At 35.4% G+C, this 22,058-nt stretch overlaps 1 protein-coding gene across 1 annotated transcript; it reads right to left on the bottom strand.

Moving 5' to 3' along the window:
* Positions 1–3,503: 3,503 nt before the first annotated feature.
* LOC127869829 (uncharacterized) lies at positions 3,504–18,239 on the bottom strand. The gene is made up of 4 exons (XM_052412488.1): positions 18,024–18,239; positions 15,108–15,288; positions 9,976–11,727; positions 3,504–3,577 (listed from the first exon to the last, which is right to left on the bottom strand). Exons 1-4 carry the CDS (start codon positions 18,099–18,101, stop codon positions 3,504–3,506), a joined length of 2,085 nt encoding a protein of 694 aa, XP_052268448.1. The 5' UTR covers positions 18,102–18,239.
* Positions 18,240–22,058: the final 3,819 nt, after the last annotated feature.

Genomic DNA, 22,058 nt, shown 5'->3' with positions numbered 1-22,058 from the left:
ATGTCAATATGACCTACAACTTAGTGATATCTTTAGCACACATACTAGGCATGCAATGCAGTGTATTTATTTGTATGTAAAGAATATTAATTGAGAATATCACTATCAGAGAGTTAATTATCATTAATCATAAACTAGATTTTGTATTTGACTTAGTGTGCAGAATAAACAAAAATGTATACAAAGTACATTATATTTCATTATGATTTACATACTGTAACATGCTAATCATGTTTTCTTACGGATTACAGAGTGATTAAAAACATCAAAAGATATGCATAGTTGATTTTATGTACTGCAAAATCTTGCATATCAATCAGAATTTATTTGTGTTATTCCTTGATAAAAAAATATCTGTTAAGTCTGGAATAAATAAAATATATGTTCAAAAAAAGTGAATCACAACACACTATGAACACAATATATTGTCCTTATTATCATCCACACAATGTCCAAATTGACAGTAAGATGTAAACTTAGTAAGCTGAGGTTGCACCAGAATTGGAAAACTTTATATTTGAAGATCTGCAACCATAAAAAAAATATAACAAGAGGGCCAAGATGGCCATAGCTCGCTCACCTGAGAGGAGTCGGTTCATTCAATCTTTACCAAATGTCAAACTTGACCTAGATATTGTCCAGACAAACATCCTGGTCAAGTTTCATCATTATTTCATCTGCAAGTCATGATCAATGTACCTATGAAGTTTCATGATCCTAGGTGTAAGCATTTTTGAGTTATCATCCCGAAACCATTTTTCTAAGTTGAGTCATCATGACTTTGACAGCCATTGTGTGAATACGTTTTTTGGCACTGTGACCTTGACCTTTGACCTAGCGACCTGATAATCAATAGGGATCATCTGCGAGTCATGATCAATATACCTATGAAGTTTTATGAACCTAGGCTTAAGCGTTCTTGAGTTATCATCCAGAAACCATACTATTTCAGGTCACCCTGACCTTGACCTAGTGACCTGAAAATCAATACGGGTCATCTGTGAGTCATGATCATTGTACCTATAAAGTTTCATGATCCTAGGCATAAGCGTTCTTGAGTTATCATCCAGAAACCATTTTACTATTTCAGGTCACCGTGACCTTGACCTTTGACCTAGTGACCTGAAAATCAATAGGGGTCATCTTCGAGTCATGACCAATGTACCTATTAAGTTTCATGATCCTAGGCATAAGTGTTCTTGAGTTATCATCTGGAAATCATTTTACTAATTCAGGTCAACGTGACCTTGACCTTTGACCTAGTGACCTGAAAATCGATAGGGGTCATCTACGAGTCATGATCAATGTATCTACGAAGTTTCATGATCCTAGGCCTAAGCCTTCTTGAGTTATCACTCAGAAACCATTTTACTATTTCGGGTCATTGTGACATTGACCTTTGACCTGAAAATCAATACGGGTCATCTACTAGTTATGATCAATGTACCTATGAAGTTTCATGATCCTAGGCCTAAACGTTCTTGAGTTATCATCCGGAAACCATTTTACTATTTCAGGCCATCGTGACCTTGACCTTTGACCAAGTGACCTGAAAATCAATAGGGGTTATCTGCGAGTCATGATCAATATATCTATGAAGTTTCATGATCCTAGGCATAAGCGTTCTTGTGTTATCATCTGGAAACCATTTTACTGCTTTGGGTCACCGTGAACTTGACCTTTGACCTAGTGACCTGAAAATCAATAGGGGTCATCTGCGAGTCATGATCAATGTATCTTTGAAGTTTCATGATCCTAGGCATAATTGTTCTTGAGCCATCATCCAGAAACCATTTTACTATTTCGGGTCATCGTGACCTTGACCTTTGACCTAGTGACCTGAAAATCAATAGAGGTCATCTGCGAGTCATGATCAATGTACCTATGAAGTTTCATGATCCTAGGCATAAGCGTTCTTGAGTTATCATCTGGAAACCATTTTACTATTTAGGGTCATCGTGACCTTGACCTTTGACCTAGTGACCTGAAAATCAATAGGGGTCATTTGCGAGTCATGATCAATGTACCTATGAACCTATGAAGTTTCATGATCTTTGGCATAAGCGCTCTTGAGTTATCACCCGGAAACCATCTAGTGGACGGACGGACTGACATGAGCAAAACAATATACCCCCTCTTCTTCGAAAGGGGGGGGGGGAGCATAATGAGAAAACTGCCCCCCCTCTCAGCAGCCATGTTATTCATCTGACCGGAACCATTTTTGAACTCAACTATCGTATCAAGGAAACTAATGTTCTGAGCAAATTTCATGAAAATTGGGCCAAAAATGTGACTTCTACCGTGTTCACATGTTTTCACTATATACATATAGAGAAAAATGCCCCGCCCACTTGCGGCCATGTTTTTTCACCGATCCCGACCATTTTCAAACTCGTCCTTGATATCAATAAAACCAATGTTTTGACCAACTTTCATGATGATTGGGCAAAAAAATGTGACTTCTACAGTGTTTACAAGGTTTCTCTATAGCCAAATAGGGAAAACTGCCATTATGTACATATAGAGAAAAATGACCCGCCCACTGGCGGCCATGTTTTTTCACCGATCTCGACCATTTTCGAACTCGTCCGAGACATCAAATGAACCAATGTTTTGACCAACTTTCATGATGATTGGGCAAAAATTGTGACTTCTAGAGTGTTAACAAGGTTTCTCTATCGCCAAATAAGAACTGCCCCGCCCACTGGCGACCATGTTTTTCAACGGATCGGAACCACTTTTGAACTCAACCAAGATATCATTAAGACCAACATTTTGACAAAGTTACATGAAGATTGGGCATGATATGTGACTTCTACAGTGTTTACAAGGTTTTTCTTTTTTTGACCTAGTGACCTAGTTTTTGATCCGGCACAACCCAGTTTCGAACTCGGCCGAGATTTCATTGGGACAAAGCTTCTGACCAAGTTTCATGAAGATGGGACAAGAAATGTGGCCTCTAGAGTGTTTACAGGCAAATGTTAACGAACGGACATACGACAGACAAAGACCGGTCACAAAAGCTCACCTGAGCAATCAGGTGCACTAAAAATGACTTGATTCCTTATAAGCAACCTTCTACAAACATGTAAAAAATACATCACACAATGGAAACCACATACTTGTCCACAATTTATTGCAATTGCAATCAATATGATATGCAATCATTTTCTTCATTATTATTTTTCTTTTCAAACTTGATTTGTGTGAAAATAACACTTTCAAACTTGATTTGTGTGAAAATAACACAACAAATTATTAATCAATTTTTGCTTCGAATTAAAACATTCTTGCTTCGTTGAAAATTAACTCTGAGATATGCACAGAGAACAGAGCATAGTAAATGTTCTAAATTAAAACATAAATATAAAGTATAATGCTTTTAATTACCGGTACTCGATCATACCTGTATTTTATTAGTTATGTAATTAATACAATTATGTATGTTATTATTAAATTAATTATACTACTAATTGTTGTCACCATAGTATTGAAAACAAGGATTAACTAAGCTGGTTACATGCTAATCTCATCCTTGGCCTTACTGCTTCATCAAGAGCATAAACTGTTGTCCATCCTGTAAAATAATACATTTTTCTTTAAATACATAATTCTGTGTTTTTAACAAAACATCCTCATAACTTTGCATAGGATAATCTTTTTTTCAATTACAGGATGCTAAACACATATTTGGTAAAAATGCAGGGTGCAAGTCATATGATACCTGATAATAATGAGCACTTGTTTTGGTGTTGGCACTTTTCAGTTTGCTCGATCTGTATTTTTAGCTGAAACACGGTGACCGATAGGATGCAGCTTACGAAAGCAATTAATATATTTTCTAATTCATCATGAGCACAACCATTAATATGAACATCCACAACTTACAATTCTGATAAGAATAGAAACATTGAAACTTATCCTCAACAAGAGATGTGTTTGTCAGAAACACAATGCCCCCTAATGTGCCGCTTTGAATTAATTTTTTTGGACCTTTGACCTTTCACCACTCAAAATGTTCAGGTTCATGAGATACACATACATGCCAAATATCACGTTGCTATGTTCAATATTGCAAAAGTTATGAAGAAGGTTAAAGTTTTGGTTAAAGTTTTGGGACACACAATGACAGACAGGCCAAAAACAATATACCCCCGAACTTTCGATCCAAGGGCATAAAAACATCATCAAATAGAATAAAACAGATTGCTGGCAATTTCATTGTGTTGTCACTACAAATGGCAATGTTATTGTTCACATGCCAAAAAGGGATTGCTTAGAAATTTGCAAAAGAAATTTTATTATACAACCTTTATCTATTTACAGTGTGTCTGCTGTCAAATGATCAACTGTAAAACAATCAATCGTTAATTATATAAAGTGAAAATCAAATGGAAAGAAGAATACATGCACAAAGCATACTCAGCGAAATGTAATTACTGCCATTACAGGAAAGTTCAACAACAAAAGATCAAATTAGAAGTTTGTTACATTTTGATAACTTTCGGCTTTTCGCCCAGTTTCGGGTAAAACAGAGATGAAATATTGTCTTAAATCTGTATTTTAACAGCCAAAACGACTCATACAGATACGTTGATTATTTCAATACATGTAGATATGTTTTACATTTAATTCCATCCACACAGACAAACTTTTATAGTGGTTGAAAAAAACGCTGAAAAACTAAGAAAAACCTACCTTGACAAAACGCAGGAATTTTATCTGAAAATTAGCCATTGCCAAATCCAATTGCCGAATCTGCCCTACTGTATTCATTGTTACATAAGCTGAAGTTGAGCACGGCATAACGGGTGCCACACTCGGCTGCGGGTGCATTTTTGAAGAAATGAAAGCTTGTCAGAATTTTGTTTATATTTTTTTGGAGGTCACAGTGACCTTGACCTTTGACCTAGTGACCCAAATATGGGTGTGGCATGTAGAACACATCAAGGTAAAGCTACATATGAAGTTTCAAAGTTGTAGGTGGAAGCACTTTGATTTTAGAGCCAATGTTCAAAACCTTGACAAAATGTTAAGGTTTTAGCACGACGCGGATGGCGGACGACACAACGACGGACACGATACGACACGACGAGCTGGCTATGACAATACCTCAGGTTTTTTCCGAAAACAGCCGAGCTAAAAATCAAAAGAAAAACCGTAAATATTTATTCCCCGCAATCAACAATCTTGCTGTAGGTTTTACTTGAAAATAAAACTATTGTTAATTGCTAAAAAATTGGTTGTCAACGTACGCGAACGGTAGTCACAACTTCGTTTTTATCAGAAACGACATCAGCGCCAGAATAGTCGAATTCGCGTTCCCAGCCACATATTAGTTTTATTTTCAATTGTTCAAAAAGTATTTATTAAATTAACACTGAAATGCTGAAATGTTTTCAATACAAACATGCATTTTCTATTATACTATTTTACTTTTGGCATATAACCTACATTATCTACATACATTTATAAAATGTCTCCTTTAGGAAAATGCTACATCGGATAGTTATTTGTTGTAAAATCACTATCACATGGTTGGTTATGACAGTGGGGATTTCTGTAGATGAAACAAGTCAAATTATCTTTGCGCATAGGTTTTTTTAATACATACATGATGGAATAACATGCTCACCACAAGATGTGTTTGTGAAACACAATGTCCCCCTATATGATGTTTGACCTTGAAGGATGACCTTGACCTTGTGAAGGATGACCTTGACCTTTCACCACTCAAAATGTTCAGCTCTATGAGATACACATGCATGCCAAATATCAAGTTGCTATCTTCAATATTGCAAAAGTATTCATAAAATAAGCGATTTGGGCCACATATATTTGACCTCTGACCTTGAAGGATGACCTTGACCTTTCACCACTCAAAATGTGCAGCTCCATGAGATGCACATGCATGCCAAATATCAAGTTGCTATCTTCAATATTGCAAAAGTATTTATAAAATAAGCGATTTGGGCCACATATATTTGACCTCTGACCTTGAAGGATGACCTTGACCTCTCACCACTCAAAATGTGCAGCTCCATGAGATACACATGCATGCCAAATATCAAGTTGCTATCTTCAATATTGCAAAAGTATTCATAAAATGAGTGATTTTGGCCACATATATTTGACCTCTGACCTTGAAGGATGACCTTGACCCTGACCTTTCACCACTCAAAATGTGCAGCTTCATGAGATACACATGCGTGCCAAATATGAAGTTGCTATCTTCAATATAGCAAAAGTTATTGCAAAATGTTAAAGTTGGGGCAAACAGACCAACAGACCAACAGACAGGGCAAAAACAATATGTCCCCCACTACTATAGTGGGGGACATAAAAATGTGACTCACTTAGACTTACACACTTGCCGACATATTTCCTGATGTTTATATTTTTATTTAGGTACCTTTTATATTTAAAACCAAATGTTTGTTTGCTAATGGGTATTTTGCGAGCATATTTCTCAATTGTATTTTTTTTCTACCTTGAACTAGTTAAGGTTTAAATAAGTAAATATCTGTTCTGTATAGTTCATCATCATAAATAACAAGACTATTGTCAAGCAATATAAGTCCTCTACAGGCTCCACCATTGTCAGAAATTCCAGATTTTTCAAATATATATTTGTTGCCATAGCAATCATTTTTTTTTATTTAGGAACAAAATGAAATGACGTGCAAAATGTCCATATTGCCATCTATCCACGTTTCTAGTTTCATGAAAAAATATTAAGAACTTCAAAAGTTATTGCAGGATCCAGAAAACACCATTTTCAGCAGTATTTCAAGTCTATTTGTTGCCATAGCAACCCAGGGCTCGAATTTAACTTTTTTTCTACTTGCAAAACATTGCGAGCAGCTTTAATACCAACTCGCAAAATCAAAAACATTCTCGCAAATTTTGCTGGAAACATAATTTAATTTCGTTTTTTTATTCAACAGTTAACTTTGCTTTATCTTTCGTATTGTTATTTCCATCTGTGGGCAAAAAGAAACTAGTTATTTTTCGCTTCGATGCCATGTCTGTTCAAGTTCAATGAACACGTGTGAATTAGTCGACTGTTTAACGTTCTTTGTACCAATACCATCCTAGTATCTGTACTATAAGTATACTAGTCTATATACAAGGTGTGCGCTTCCGCATACGGGTATTAGGACGTTCTATGACATATGGTTTAGCGTTCAGGATGTCGAACGCATTTAGCAATATTACTGTTTTTTTTTTCACTATTTCGTTACTCGCAAAAAATTACTAGTGGCTTAAAACTTAACTCGCAATCGGTATTTTTCACTCGCATTTTGCGAGTGTGCGAGTGTTAATTTCGAGCCCTGGCAACCAGATTTTTTGACGTCGGAACGAAATGAAATGACATGCATAATGTCCATATTGCCATCTATCCATGTTTCAAGTAACATGAAAAAATATTAAGAACTTTAAAAGTTATCGCAGGATCCAGAAAACCACCATTTTCAGCAGTATGTCTAGTCTATTTGTTGCCATAGCAACCAGAATTGTTTACGTCGGAACGAAATGAAATGACGTGCATAATGTCCATATTGCCTTCTATCCATGTTTCAAGTTCCATTAAAAAATATTAAGAACTTTAAAAGTTATCGCAGGATCCAGAAAAACCACCATTTTCAGCAGTATTTCTGGTCTATTTGTTGCCATAGCAACCAGAATTTTTGACGTAGGAATGAAATGAAATGAAGTGCATAATGTCCATATTGCCATCTATCCATGTTCCAAGTTTCATGAAAAAATATTAAGAACTTTCAAAGTTATCGCAGGATCCAGAAAAGTGTGACGGACGGACGGAGACAAAACCGGTAGGGGATTAATAAAACATTTTACCCAAACAGTTTTCCCTTTCCCAGGTCTGCTATTGTATTAATACAGCGTTTCTTTCACAGTATATAATATTATTTTATTGTTCACATATTTCGCTGTTTTAATACCATACTTTTACGACAAATTTCCATTTAAAATCTGTTTCAACTGTCAGCTACTATTGAGTGAAAACACTGATATACATGTACCTTGATAATTATGAAATGAAGTTCATGAGCAAAAAATGAAGACAATGGTATATTTACAAGGTTCTTAGAGCCATTTTGGGTAAAGGAGTCTGGTCAAATCGGGATTTTTTATATTGATGTAATGGCAAATATGGGATTTTTTTTATCAACAACATGGACCTAAATGGGATTTTTTTTATCAACAAATATTGACACATCATGCCTTTTTCCTAGCCATTTTTGTAAACAAGAGATGTGTTTGTCAAAAACACAATGCACCCTATTGCGCCGCTTTGAAGCCATAATTTTGACCTTTGACCTTGAAGGATTACCTTGACCTTGACCTTTCACCACTCAAATAGTGCAGCTCCATGAGATACACATGCATGCCAAATATCAAGTTGCTGTCTTCAATATTGCAAAAGTTATGCAGAAGGTGAAAGTTTTGGTTAAAATTTTTGAATTGTTTTTTTTTACCTTTGACCTTGAAGGATGACCTCGACCTTGACCTTTCACCACTCAAAATGTGCAGCTAACTGAGATACACATGCATGCCAAATATCAAGTTGTTATCTTGAATATTGCAAATGTTATGACCAAGGTTAAAGTTTTGGTTAAAGTTTGCGACACACACATACAATGACAGACAGGCCAAAAACAATATACCCCCGATCTTTCCATCCGGGGGCATAAAAAATGCAATTCCGCTGTACATGTAAATCCACAGATTTGGGAAAACTAATTTAATATAGCTCTTTATAATAATTCCATAGAAGAACACAATAATATAAATTATAGTTATATACTTTGTAAGATTGTTTATGAAATAAATTGAGATATAATAATCATTAGACACTTATGTCTTAAAACTGAGTCCGTTTTAAGGCCTTTTTATTAAAGCAGGAAAACCCCTGCATTTGGACACATGTTTGTTGACGATCAGAGAATTTTATTATGTTAAAATATTATGATACAATGGACATATCAATGCAAACACAAAAGGATAAGACTTGTTGTGATGCATTTTATGATAATAATTGCTGGTAATCAGAAAACGTGCCAATTCTTATTTAAGAAAGTGTAGCGTTATGGTTCTTATTCATGGCAAATCTCCTGATTGATATCTATATACCCAGAAATTACCAATTAATTATCGCTCTGGACTTTTTCATCGTACAAAGACAGCACAGGACATTAACTCTTGTTTAAGAAAGAGTAGGATTATGGCTCTTGCGCATGGTACTTCTTTTCATTTATATCTAAAAACCCATGAAGTTTAAAGTTTAAATCTTGTATCAGTGTTATAGCCCTGTCAACTTAGATCGTACAAAAACAACAAAGGGAAATAACTCTTATACACCCATGAAATTTCATGTTTAAAAAATCACATTCTTATCAGAGATATAGCCCTAAAAGTTAAATCATAAAAAATCAATAAAGGCCAATAACTATTATTTACGTGGAAAGTGTAGGGTTATGGTTTTTGAGTATGGTACTTCTCCTACATGTAATTGATATCTGTATAACCACGAAGTTTTATGTTAAAATCTTGATTCATATCTGAGATATGGTCCTGATAGTTACATCATACAAAAAGAAGAAAGAGCAATAACTCTTATTTAAGAAAGTAAAATGTTACGTTTTTTTGCAAGGCGAATTCTCCTCTTCGATATCTATACAACCATTAAGTCTCATGCTAAAATCTAGTTTACTATCCGAGATAGAAAAGGCAATAACTCTTATTTAAGAAAGTGTAGAGTTATGGTTCTTGAGCATGGCATTTCACCCCATTCATATATATACATCAATGAAGTTTCATGTACATATCTTGTATAGCTTCTGAGAAATAGCCCTGAAAAGTTTGTGACAGACTGAAGAACTGATGAAAGGACAAATGGATGGACACCAAACCAGACTTTTGCAGGGGCTAAAAATAAAACATATACTTTACCTCTTAGGCATATGCCATTTCCTAATAATTCTAATGATTTTAGCTTGTGGCATGATGACAGGTTAAACTCGTAACGAGATTCAGGCTTGCCAGGTTCAGGTGAACTAACATCTGTTCTTAAATGTAAGGTCAGAACATTTGATGTGTTTGTAGACCATAGGCGATGTAACTCTCTCATGTTTTCAGCAGTAATGTTAAAATGACTGAGTTTCAGGCCACTGCCATCTTGCCTGTTGGCTGCTGCCTCTTTTATTCCAGACTCAATTATGCTCTGAAACTCATGGGAATCTTCAGAAGAACACTTGCTGTAAGCAACGTCACATTCATTCATCAAACCCGACAATTTATTTGCAGCAAAAATGTTCATCCCACACAGGAATATGAACACTTGCGATATATCGAGATATGAACTCTTGTTACGTTTAAGATAGTAATAAATGATGTCATCGATAACATGGAGATTACACGCGATATGATAAGCTGCAAGGAATTCCTGCATAGTTTTGTCAATGAACGAGTAGGAGCTTCCTGTCCAACTAGTATCTTTCCTATTTGTTAATATTCCTGCCTTGAGAGCAAACATCTTATGATCTGTAAAATCTTCCCAAGAGAAATAGTGTGACAATGTAATGTTATTGAAAACAATAGATGATTCTCTTTCAGCAGAGAACAGCAATTTACAAGCTGCTTCAGCTAGCTTTTCTAAGTGTGCAATGTTTGGCTGCATGTTAGATGTTTCACAAAAACACCTCACTGGAGAAGGGTTGGAATAAATAAAATCGCCCGAAGTACTGTTAGCTTTTTTACAAAGACTTTCAAGCAGAGCAGTATATAGTGCACAATTGGAGGCTTCTTTCATATCTTCCTCCTTCCTCATGGTGTCTATCCATGTACACATGACTAGTGTGTACAGTATTGGCGAAGATGATAATGCCCTCAAGCCACGCTTCCTAATGAAAGTCTGAAATTCCTCCATCGTATTTGCAAGATCGTTGGTCTCATCAATTATGCACCGTAATACCCTTTCACTAAATTTATACCAATTGCTAACACCCTCTATCTCTAATAGAATATCAATATGTGAATTTCTGATACGTTCATCAGCTAGTTTCCATGGTCGAGATGTTATAAGAACTGTGCAATTTTCCATCGGAAATCCAGCCATGGATGGTACAGCTAAGTAACTACCATCTGGACACACCCATTCATCTAGGCCTTCTAAAACAAAAAGACACTTTTCAGTCTTAATTATGTGTACGAAAAGTTTGTAAACATCCTGGCATTGGTCTTCAGAAAATATTTTATCAATCAGCTGCTTCTTTATCATATGCGTTACATCACTTTGCCCTCTTGCATCTCTCAATGAGATGAAAAACAGGAATTTAAATTGTGTAATGGTTGACAAGTCTTCAAACGCTTCAGTTTGACGTTGAACTGCAGAAAAAGGCTGATTTCCATGACGCCAATCATGAACTAAATTGGCTGAAAACGTAGATTTTCCAGTACCAGGTTCACCTTGTAAGTATATACGTTTATTTTCATTATCATCTGTGAAAAAGAGTTCCTTGTATGTCAGTACTTGTTCCTTTTTAACCCTTCTCCCATCTTTTTCTATTTCGATTCTGTGGATTTTTGGAATTGCGTATATGTCTATTAAACGCTTATCAAGACTTTGGTCCAATGTAGAAAGCGGCACATAGCTCGAAGTGTCATTGTAATGTTGCATCAAACGTTGTTGGAAATCTGAAATATCTGATAACACAGTCATGTTATTAATCGCCTTATTTGCACTTTTCAGCTTTCTTTTAATATGAGAATGAAACATTTGCAAGCAATTTGGGTTGTTACATTCTGAAACATCTAATGAAAAGGTTGACGTTGAATAAAACAAGGGCTGTTTGTAAAACATGCATGCCCCCCATATGGGCTGTCAGTTGTAGCCATTGTGTGAATACATTTTTTGTCACTGTGACCTTGACCTTTGACCTAGTGACCTGAAAATCAATAGTGGTCATCTGCCAGTCATGATAAATGTACCTATGAAGTTTCATAATCATAGGCCTAATTATTCTTCAGTTATCATCAGGAAACCATTTTACTTTTTCAAGTCACTGTGACCTTGATCTTCGACCTAGTGTCCTGAAAATAAATAGGGGTCATCTGCCAGTCTGGATCAATGTACCTATGAAGTTTCATGATCCTAGGCGTAAGCATTCTTGAGTTATCATCCGGAAACCATTTTACTGTTTGGAGTCAATGTGACCTTGACGTTAGACCTAGTGACCTGAAAATCAATAGGGGTCATCTGCCAGTCATGATCAATGTACCAATGAAGTTTCATGATCCTAGGCATAAGCATTCTTGAGTTATCATCCGGAAACCATTTTACTATTTCAAGTCACTGTGACCTTGACCTTTGACCAAGTGACCTGAAAATCAATAGGGGTCATCTGCCAGTCATGATCAATGTACCTATGAAATTTCATGATCCTAGGCGTAATCATTCTGAAGTTATCATCCGGAAACCATTTTACTATTTTGAGTCACTGTGACCTTCACCTTTGACCAAGTGACCTGAAAATCGATAGGGGTCATCTGCCAGTCATGATCAATGTACCTATTAAGTTTCATGATCCTAGGCCTAATTATTCTTGAGTTATCATCAAGAAACCATTATACTGTTTCAAGTCACTGTGACCTTGACCTTTGACCAAGTGACCTGAAAATGTATAGGGGTCATCTGCCAATCATGATCAATGTACCTATGAAGTTTCATGATCCTAGGCGTAAGCATTCTTGAGCTATCATGCGGAATTTTTTTTACTATTTCGAGTCACTGTGACCTTGACCTTTGACCTAGAGACCTGGAAATCAATAGTGGTCATCTGCCAGTCATGATCAATGTATCTATGAAGTTTCATGATCCTAGGCGTAAGCATTCTTGAGTTATCATCCTGAAACCATTTTACTATTTCGAGTCACTGTGACCTTGACCTAGTGACCTGAAAATCAATAGGGGTCATCTGCCAGTCATGATAAATGTACCTTTGAAGTTTCATGATCCTAGGCCTAAGAGTTCTTATGTAATCATCTGGAAACCATCTGGTGGATGCACCGACGGACCGACCGACCAACATGTGCAAAACAATATACCACCTCTTCTTCGAAGGGGGGCATAATTAGCAATACGTAACATACTGATTGATACTATTGATTGTTTGTATTTCTCTTGTTTGTTTTATAACATACTTTATGATGCACAATCTGTATCAAATAACACAGTATTTTCGTACATAACAAGAAACCGTCGGAGACGGGTGATGTTCCGCAAAGGATTTTTTGGTCACAATATTGCACTATATATTCAGATAAAAGGAAACGTCTTGAGGGCCATAACTTATGATGGATGGTTTAGCAACTTAAAAACTTTAAATGGCCATACCTCTCTAAATAAATCATCTAACCAGAACCCACAAATAACATGCGCATCTCCTCAAGGTAGTTAAGCTTCCCATAAAGCTTCATTGAATTCCAGTCAGTAGTTGGGGAGAAATAGCCCAGACAAGAATTGCATTATATGTCCAGTTTATAGAAAATTTAAAAGGGCCATAACTCTGTAAAAATCATCCGACGAGAACCTGCTGATAATGTGCACATCTCCTCTTGGTAGTGAAGCTTCCCATAAAGTTTCATTGAATTCCAGTCATTAGTTGCTGAGAAATAGCCCGGACAAGAATTGCACTATATGTACAGTTAATGGAAAATTTCAAAGAGCCATAAGTCTGTGAAAAATCATCCTACCAGAACTGGCTGATAATATGCACATCTCCTTTTGGTAGTGAAGCTTCCAATAAAGTTTCATTGAATTCCGGTCATAAGCTGCTGAGAAATAGCCCAGACAAGAATTGCACTATATGTACAGTTAATGGAAACTTTCAAAGGGTCATAACTCTGTGAAAAATCATCTGACTAGAACCCGCTGATAATATGCACATGTCCTCTTGGTAGTGAAGCTTCCAATATTGTTTCATTGAATTCGGGTCATAAGTTGCTGAGAAATAGCCCGGACAAGAATTGCACTATATGTACAGTTAATGGAAAATTTCAAAGAGTCATAACTCTGTGAAAAATCATCTGACTAGAACCCGCTGATAATATGCACATGTCCTCTTGGTAGTGAAGCTTCCCATTAAGCTTCATTGAATTCCAGTCAGTAGTTAGGGAGAAATAGCCCAGACAAGAATTGCACTATATGTCCAGTTTATAGAAAACTTCAAAGGGCCATAACTCTGTAAAAATCATCCGACGAGAACCGGCTTATAATGTGCACATCTCCTCTTGGTAGTGAAGCTTCCCATAAAGTTTCATTGAATTCCAGTCATTAGTTGCTGAGAAATAGCCCGGACAAGAATTGCACTATATGTACAGTTAATGGAAAATTTCAAAGGGCCATAACTCTGTGAAAAATCATCCGACCAGAACCGGCTGATAATGTGCACATCTCCTCTGGGTAGTGAAGCTTCCCATAAAGTTTAATTGAATTCCGGTCATTAATTGCTGAGAAATAGCCCGGACAAAAATTTGCACTGACGGACGGACGGACACACGCACGGACAGACGAAGCGGCGACTATATGCTTCCCCCAAAATTTTGGGGGAGCATAATAACAATAAAACATAAATCAATGCAGTGTCTCCCAAACTAAGATAACCCACCTGAGCAAACATCTTTGTTTTTCCCTTAAAGAAATCTGATAAAAAAATGCTGAATTGTTCTTTCAGCCAAAGTCTTTTATGTGAAGATAATATTTAGCACAGTAATAAGATAATTTAATTTCTAACAGAAGACCAACCTTTAAAACAGTAGATTAATATGTTAATTAGAATAACTTGTTATTCCTAAGTTTTTTTGTTTGTCGGTCTCAATTTTTTCATTCTTTAATTAATTAGAATGTTTATGTTTTATTGGAAATTATCACAGTTAAGAACCCATTTATATGGTCCCATATCAATTTTTGTATGCTTTTTGTATGCTTATTTTATCTTTGAAAGAGTTAATGCTATATTTCACACCTATTTTTTTTATTACAATAGCTTGTTTTTTTCCACCTCTTGATTTCATACTATATATACCGCTTTCAAGGCGTTGTTCCGCAACATGTGTCTTGCTTTCAAGGCATTGTTCCCAACCCTGGATCTTGCTTTTGACTTCGGCCATAGCATTTTCCATTTTCTTAGAAAAACATTCCCCGACCTCATTCGCATCTTTAAACATCAAACCGAGTTTTCTTAGTGAAACTTTATCATTCTGAAACTAAAATCAAAGAATTTATTATAAATCTGAATAACACTGAATAACACTTTGCATTTTTTGTATTGATATAGGTTGTATCATCTTCCAGCAGTGTATTATATAGAGGATATTTGTTGGATTCGATGGAATATCGATTTTATTAAACGCGTGATCATATAAAATAATATTTTTACTAGTGGCGCAGCCACGAGTGAAAACATGTATTTTTTATGATCACGAGTGAATTAAAATAGATATTCTATCGAATCCAACAAATTTTCTTTTTATTTTATGCTATTTTCATCATTAATTTACATTGTAAAAGAGTTTAACTGGATAATTTCGCTTGATTTATGACGTCATTTCGTCGAAAAAAATGACGTCATTTCACAGTAAAACAGTGAAAAATATTGATATTTTTCACTGTTTAAAACAGTGAAAGAACAGTTTTATTTCATTGATATTTCTCTATAAACCACCGGAAAGCATAAAATAAATAATCTTTGTGTGTGTGTGTGTCATTATTATGATTTAATGCTCAAAAGTATCTTGAAACAAAGTGTTTATTGACTGGTGCAGAACTGCTAATAAAGATTGTTGTGTTTAGGCATTGCCATTCTCTTCATTGATATTCATACCAGGTTTTTTTTTCCTTCTTTGTGACCCGCCAAAAATCGGCCCTTACCCCTCCGATTTTTTGTTCCCCTCAGCTGGTGAATTTTCCCCTAGATTTCATTTTCCCCTCCAAAAAAAAAATAAATTTTTTTTTTTTTTTAAAACCTTTAAATATATAAGTTAACCTGATCCAGTGTAGAAAATAGACAAATATTGCTTAATAAAATTTTCTGTTTCCTTGATTTTGTTTTAAAAACAGTAAAATATGCTGAATTGATTATTTAAGACTTTCCTTATTTTCCCCAAAAATCGACGTTTTGTGTGATTTTTTCCCCCAAAATCCTGCGTTTCGCGCGATAATTTTTCCCTCAAAAAAGGCCAGGCCATTTCCCCAAAATCAGATAAAAACCCCTGCATACACCCATGAAGTTTCATGTTGATATTTTTAATAGTTTATGAGAAATAGCCCTAAAAAATTACATCATACAAAAACAACAAAGTGCAATACCTCTTATTTAATATAAGGAACGTTAATGGTTCTTATGCACAGAGCTTCTGCTCATTGATATTGATACACCCATGAAGTTTCATGTTGATATCTTCTATAGTTTCAGAGATATAGCTGTGACAAATTTGTCTGAGAGACAGAATGACAGACAGACGTGGCCAATCTATATCACTCCATCTTTGAAAGAGGGGTGGAAAGGGGGATTAAGTTATGGTATACGCAAAGTAAGTTAAAATTCTTATTTATTTAACATGCCATTTCCACATAGTGAACATTTTTGGTTATTTGTAAATTTGCAAATTCAATACTAGTGTTACAGATGAATCATGCTCACATTCTACCTTTGACCACAAAATGTGAATTGGTCTGAGAGACGAGCATGCTAAACTACAGGCATTGAAATCTCTAAAGGGTGTGGCTAATTTAGGCCCTAGGGACATACATGCAATTTGATAAAATGTTTAAGACAACTAAAATCAAATGTTACAAAGAACATTTTACACCTTTGGGCCTTGTCATTTCAGAGTAGAATGCTTGAATTTATAATTTCATTTCTATAAGTGCTTTTAAAGTCCAGTAATGTAGTTTATCAAAAAAAAAAGAGAAGATTTTAACATAATGGACTATCCAAGTCGCAGTTGGGTTATTTTTTTTTTCAAAATCCCATGAGGTATTTAGAAGATGCCTTGTTCTAAGAACAAATTGTCAGATAGACAAACAAACACAAGAGCAGTTTGCCTAAATCATGGTTTCCTGATAGCTCACCATGATCAAGTTGTCCTCAAGTTGTTCTTTGGTTTTAATAAAACCTAGTAAAATATTTCTGCATTTAAAAGGTTGTTGCCAATAATTTGTGGTACTAAATTAATAATGGAATTTAACTGGGAGTATTTCTTAAATTCTATCAAAAATGGTGCTTTATCTCAATACATTTTACACAACACACACTCAATATTTGCATTTAAAATAACCCCATCTCTTAATTCAAACTATCAGACAATAACGTACATTTGAAACTGTTACGTGCAGAATTAGTGATGTTTATGTAATTTATCTTACCGCTGAATGGATATATGCCTGATATAACGTTGCATGATACTGTAAACGTATAGAAATTCGTCGGTATGATATTTTGTGGTTTAATAAAAAACAACTAATTCGTTGACACGTAATTTCTTGGATTTCAAATTTTCAGGGAAGACTGACCGTCATGATAATTAAACTTTTATTAAAACAACCAGAGTAATAACGAAGCCAGAGTAATAATGAAGCATAATCTGACAATCTGTGTTGACAGCAAGACTTGAGGTAAATGTGCACTGAATCATGAAAGTGTTGTCGATATTTGTCGATAAGAGCAATTAAGCGGTGCACTTGTGGGTCCCTGCTCGCTAATTGCCATCAATGCTGTTTTGACAATATTTGCAATCATCAGCGCAATCGGTCCCCTAGTAGTAACAATATCAGCTCCAAAAGCGTGTATTGCAAAAAGCATATGCATACATAAGATATCTCAGTCCAGTCTTAACTACTTTTGCAGATGAATCCTGCAATAAGCATATCGGATCAGCCATTAAGTACTATGTGCTCATGTGAGCTAAAAACGCTGGTATGGCAACAATCATAAACATACATCTCTGAGTTTTCTCCGCGCTTCGTTTGCTGAGGGATCTTGCAATAAGCGTATCGGATCAGCCAGTAGAGTGGACATTGTTTTGAGAAAGTCTTGCAGATCAGCATCTGTTATCTTGTGGTTGGCTGAACTAGGTATATCTCGGCATATCTGACGTACCTAAAACAACAAAATCAAAGAACCATTTAATATGTATAATTAATTTATGATGTTAATGAACACGTCAGAAACAACAAAACTTTTACAGAAGTCCTCTACCAGTCTTGTGAAACCCCAAATTAATTAAAAAAATGCATTATATTTATATTGCCATTTACATGTTTCTGATCACTTGTGATGTATAGTTATGAAATCAATGTCCATTTAACTCAGTACATATTAAGACTTGATTTTTAACATTCACTAGATAATTTACATCTGGTGAAACAAAAGGTTGTACATTGTACCTTCACATTCATTATTATATCACTTGTAGAAAAAAATTGCCTTATTTTGAGTATTTTTAGTAATTCTACATTAAGTACAGTCATCTTACATTTGAAATGTGCTTAAATTATGGGTTGTGTATTTTTCTAGGCATTTTAGTTTTTGTGGATGGACAAACAGATCATTAATCATTGGATGAACAGACAAAGAAATCAACAGACAAAAACCCTGAATGCAATACTTGATTTTTATTTTTTGAGCAATGATACCAGTTTGAAGTTCTTTCTTTTTAAAGGCACCGTAAACCACAAACGACGAAAAAACAAGAGGGCCAAGATGGCCCTAGTTCGCTCACCTAAGAGGAGTCGGTTCATTCAATCTTTACCAAACGTCAAACTTGACCTAGATATTGTCCAGACAAACATCATGGTCAAGTTTCATCATTATTGAACCAAAACTCTGGCATATGAAGTGTTTTTGTTTTTGTAAGATTTGACCAGGTGACCTATATTTTGAGTTGACCGCCCTTACCAAAGATCAAACTTTGCTTACAAAAATAAATATTATGACCAAGATTCATAAAATCTAAAACAAAATTGTGACCTCTAGAATGTTTACAAGGATTTTGTATAATATAAGAACATTTGGACAATCTAAGGGCAATACTAATGGCATTAATTATGTGATACATATAAAACCAATCTTTTCACCAAGTTTCATGATGATTGGGCAAAAATTGTGACTTCTATAGTGTTCACAAGCTTTTTTTACTATGTATAAATATAAGAAAACTGCCTGCCCCCCCCCCCCCCGACAGCCATGTTATTCAACTGACCGGAACCATTTTCGAACTCAACTCTCATACATGTATCAAGGAAACAAATGTTCTGACCAAATTTCATGAAAATTGGGCAAAAAATGTGACTTCTAAAGTGTTCACATGTTTTCACTATATACATATAGAGAACAAGATGTGTTTGTGAAACACAATGTCCCCCTATATGATGTTTTGACCTTTTAGGATGACCTTGACATTGTGAAGGATGACCTTGACCTTTCACCACTGAAAATGTGCAGCTCCATGAGATACACATGCATGCCAAATATCAAGTTGCTATCTTCAATATTGCAAAAGTATTCATAAAATAAGCGATTTGGGCCACATATATTTGACCTCTGACCTTGAAGGATGACCTTGACGTTGACCTTTCACCACTCAAAATGTGCAGCTCCATGAGATGCACATGCATGCCAAATATCAAGTTGCTATCTTCAATATCGCAAAAGTATTTATAAAATAAGCAATTTGGGCCACATATATTTGACCTCTGACCTTGAAGGATGACCTTGACCTTTCACCACTCAAAATGTGCAGCTCCATGAGATGCACATGCATGCCAAATATCAAGTTGCTATCTTCAATATTGCAAAAGTATTCATAAAATGAGCGATTTTGACCACATATATTTGACCTCTGACCTTGAAGGATGACCTTGACCTTGACCTTTCACCACTCAAAATGTGCAGCTTCATGAGATACAAATGCATGCCAAATATGAAGTTGCTATCTTCAAAATAGCAAAAGTTATTGCAAAATGTTAAAGTTGGCGCAAACAGACAGACCAACAGACAGACCAACAGACAGGGCAAAAACAATCTGTCCCCCACTACTATAGTGGGGGACATAAAAATGCCCTGCCCACTGGCTGCCATGTTTTTTCACCGATTTGGACCATTTTCTAACTCGTCTGAGATATCAACAAGAGGGCCATGATGGCCCTGTATCGCTCCACTGTTTTTTCTTTGCGAAAAAAACGTGTAATGCGCATGGGTTGAAATGTACTCAAGCATGTGACTTTCTCTTTCTATCCCTCGTCCCACTGGTTGCTTAAAGTTGGAAGGGTGAGCATTTTTATATATGGAAAAAGTTACTACCGTGTTAACTAAACAGACAAAAAACCCGGGAATTGTTGCACAGGTCCTTTGCTTATAACGTAGGTACATTTATCTCTCCAAAAGATATTGTCGTTCTTTCTATTTCACATATTTTTAGATGCTGAAGATCAAATCTACGCATTTGATTTGAAACAGATTCACAAGACCCATAGGAATCAAAATGCTTTAACCCTTTACCAAACAACACATTTTGGACTTTCCCAATTTGAAAGAGGTTGCAGACGTCAATTGAATTAAAATGGAATATGAAGGAAATGATCAGGTAGGGTAGAAATAATTGTGATAAAAGGAGAAATTGCTCATCAACCCACACATCCCTAAGACCAACAGGCCTGAGAATATTATGATAATCTAAAGATTATTTCTTTATATTTATAAATGTATTTAATTAAGTAACACATTTGACTTCTAAGATCAATTCATAACTTATATTAAGAAAATTATAAAATGGTCAGAAATATATATGGATTGTTGAGCAATTGACAATCATTTCAACAATTCATGATCAATCACGATTCACAAATGGAACAATGAATCATTAGTTATTAAAAAGCAGCATATACGATAGTTAAGAACATTGCACTTCATTAATTTCAACACCTTCTCTTGGATACAAAGTTTGAGTTTACCGTGCAGTATCATATATTGACTTTTCTTGAAATAATTATGTTCATGGAAGTTGTGTTTTTAAAATCAATAATATATTATTAAACTGGTTTTAACACTACAAAAAAGACATGAAATTAACATGTCATCCAAAATATTTTCATCCGGATGTATGGTCACTTTCGACATATTTAAATAAAACCCGACTTTTTTCAGTTTATAACAAAAACATTCATAACACATGTTCTTACTTCAATGCCTTTGTAAGCAGTCACCATCTGACCTAAAATGGCACTAAATGACAGGGTTTTATCTCATGTTTACAAGATGTTGATGTTGTTGTTGGTCACAGCCAAACGGTCGCAGTAATCTCCACTGGTAAACGTCATTTGTTCAGTTTTGTGACCCCTGGGGCCGGGTCAAATTTGAGCCCAGGGGAATAATTTGAACAAATTTGGTAGAGGACTATTAGATATCACTACATACCAAATTTAGTAGCCCTAGGCTCTATAATTAAGAACAAGAAGATTTTTAAAGTTTGCACAAAATAGGCCTTATTTAAGCATATGATCATTTTTGTGACCCCTGGGGCAAGGTCAAATTTGTTCCTAGGGGCATTATTTGAAGAAACTAAGTAGAGAACTATTAGATGTCACTACCTACCGAATTTGGTAGAAATAGGCCAAATGGTTATGGACAAGATTTTTATAGTTTGCACGAAATGGGCCCAATATAAGCATATGTTCAATTTTTTGACCCCTGGGGAACGGTCAAATTTGATCCCAGGGGCTAAATTTGAACAAACTTGGTAGAGGACTATAAGATGTCATTACATACCAAATTTGGTAGCCCTATGCCATACAGTTATGGACAAGAAGATTTTTTAAAGTTTGCACAAAATAGGCCTTATATAAGCAAATTTTCGATTTTTTGACCCCCCAGGGCAGGGTCAAATTTGACCCCAGGGGCATAATTTGAACAAACTTGGTAGAGGACTATTAGATGTCACTACATACCAAATTTGGTAGCCCTAGGCCCAATGGTTAT

This window comes from Dreissena polymorpha, chromosome 2, assembly GCF_020536995.1.
Source record: "Dreissena polymorpha isolate Duluth1 chromosome 2, UMN_Dpol_1.0, whole genome shotgun sequence".
NCBI classification, from domain to species: Eukaryota; Metazoa; Mollusca; class Bivalvia; order Myida; family Dreissenidae; genus Dreissena; species Dreissena polymorpha.
Note: the sequence above shows the minus strand (reverse complement) of the source record. Positions and strands in the feature narration are given on the sequence as shown.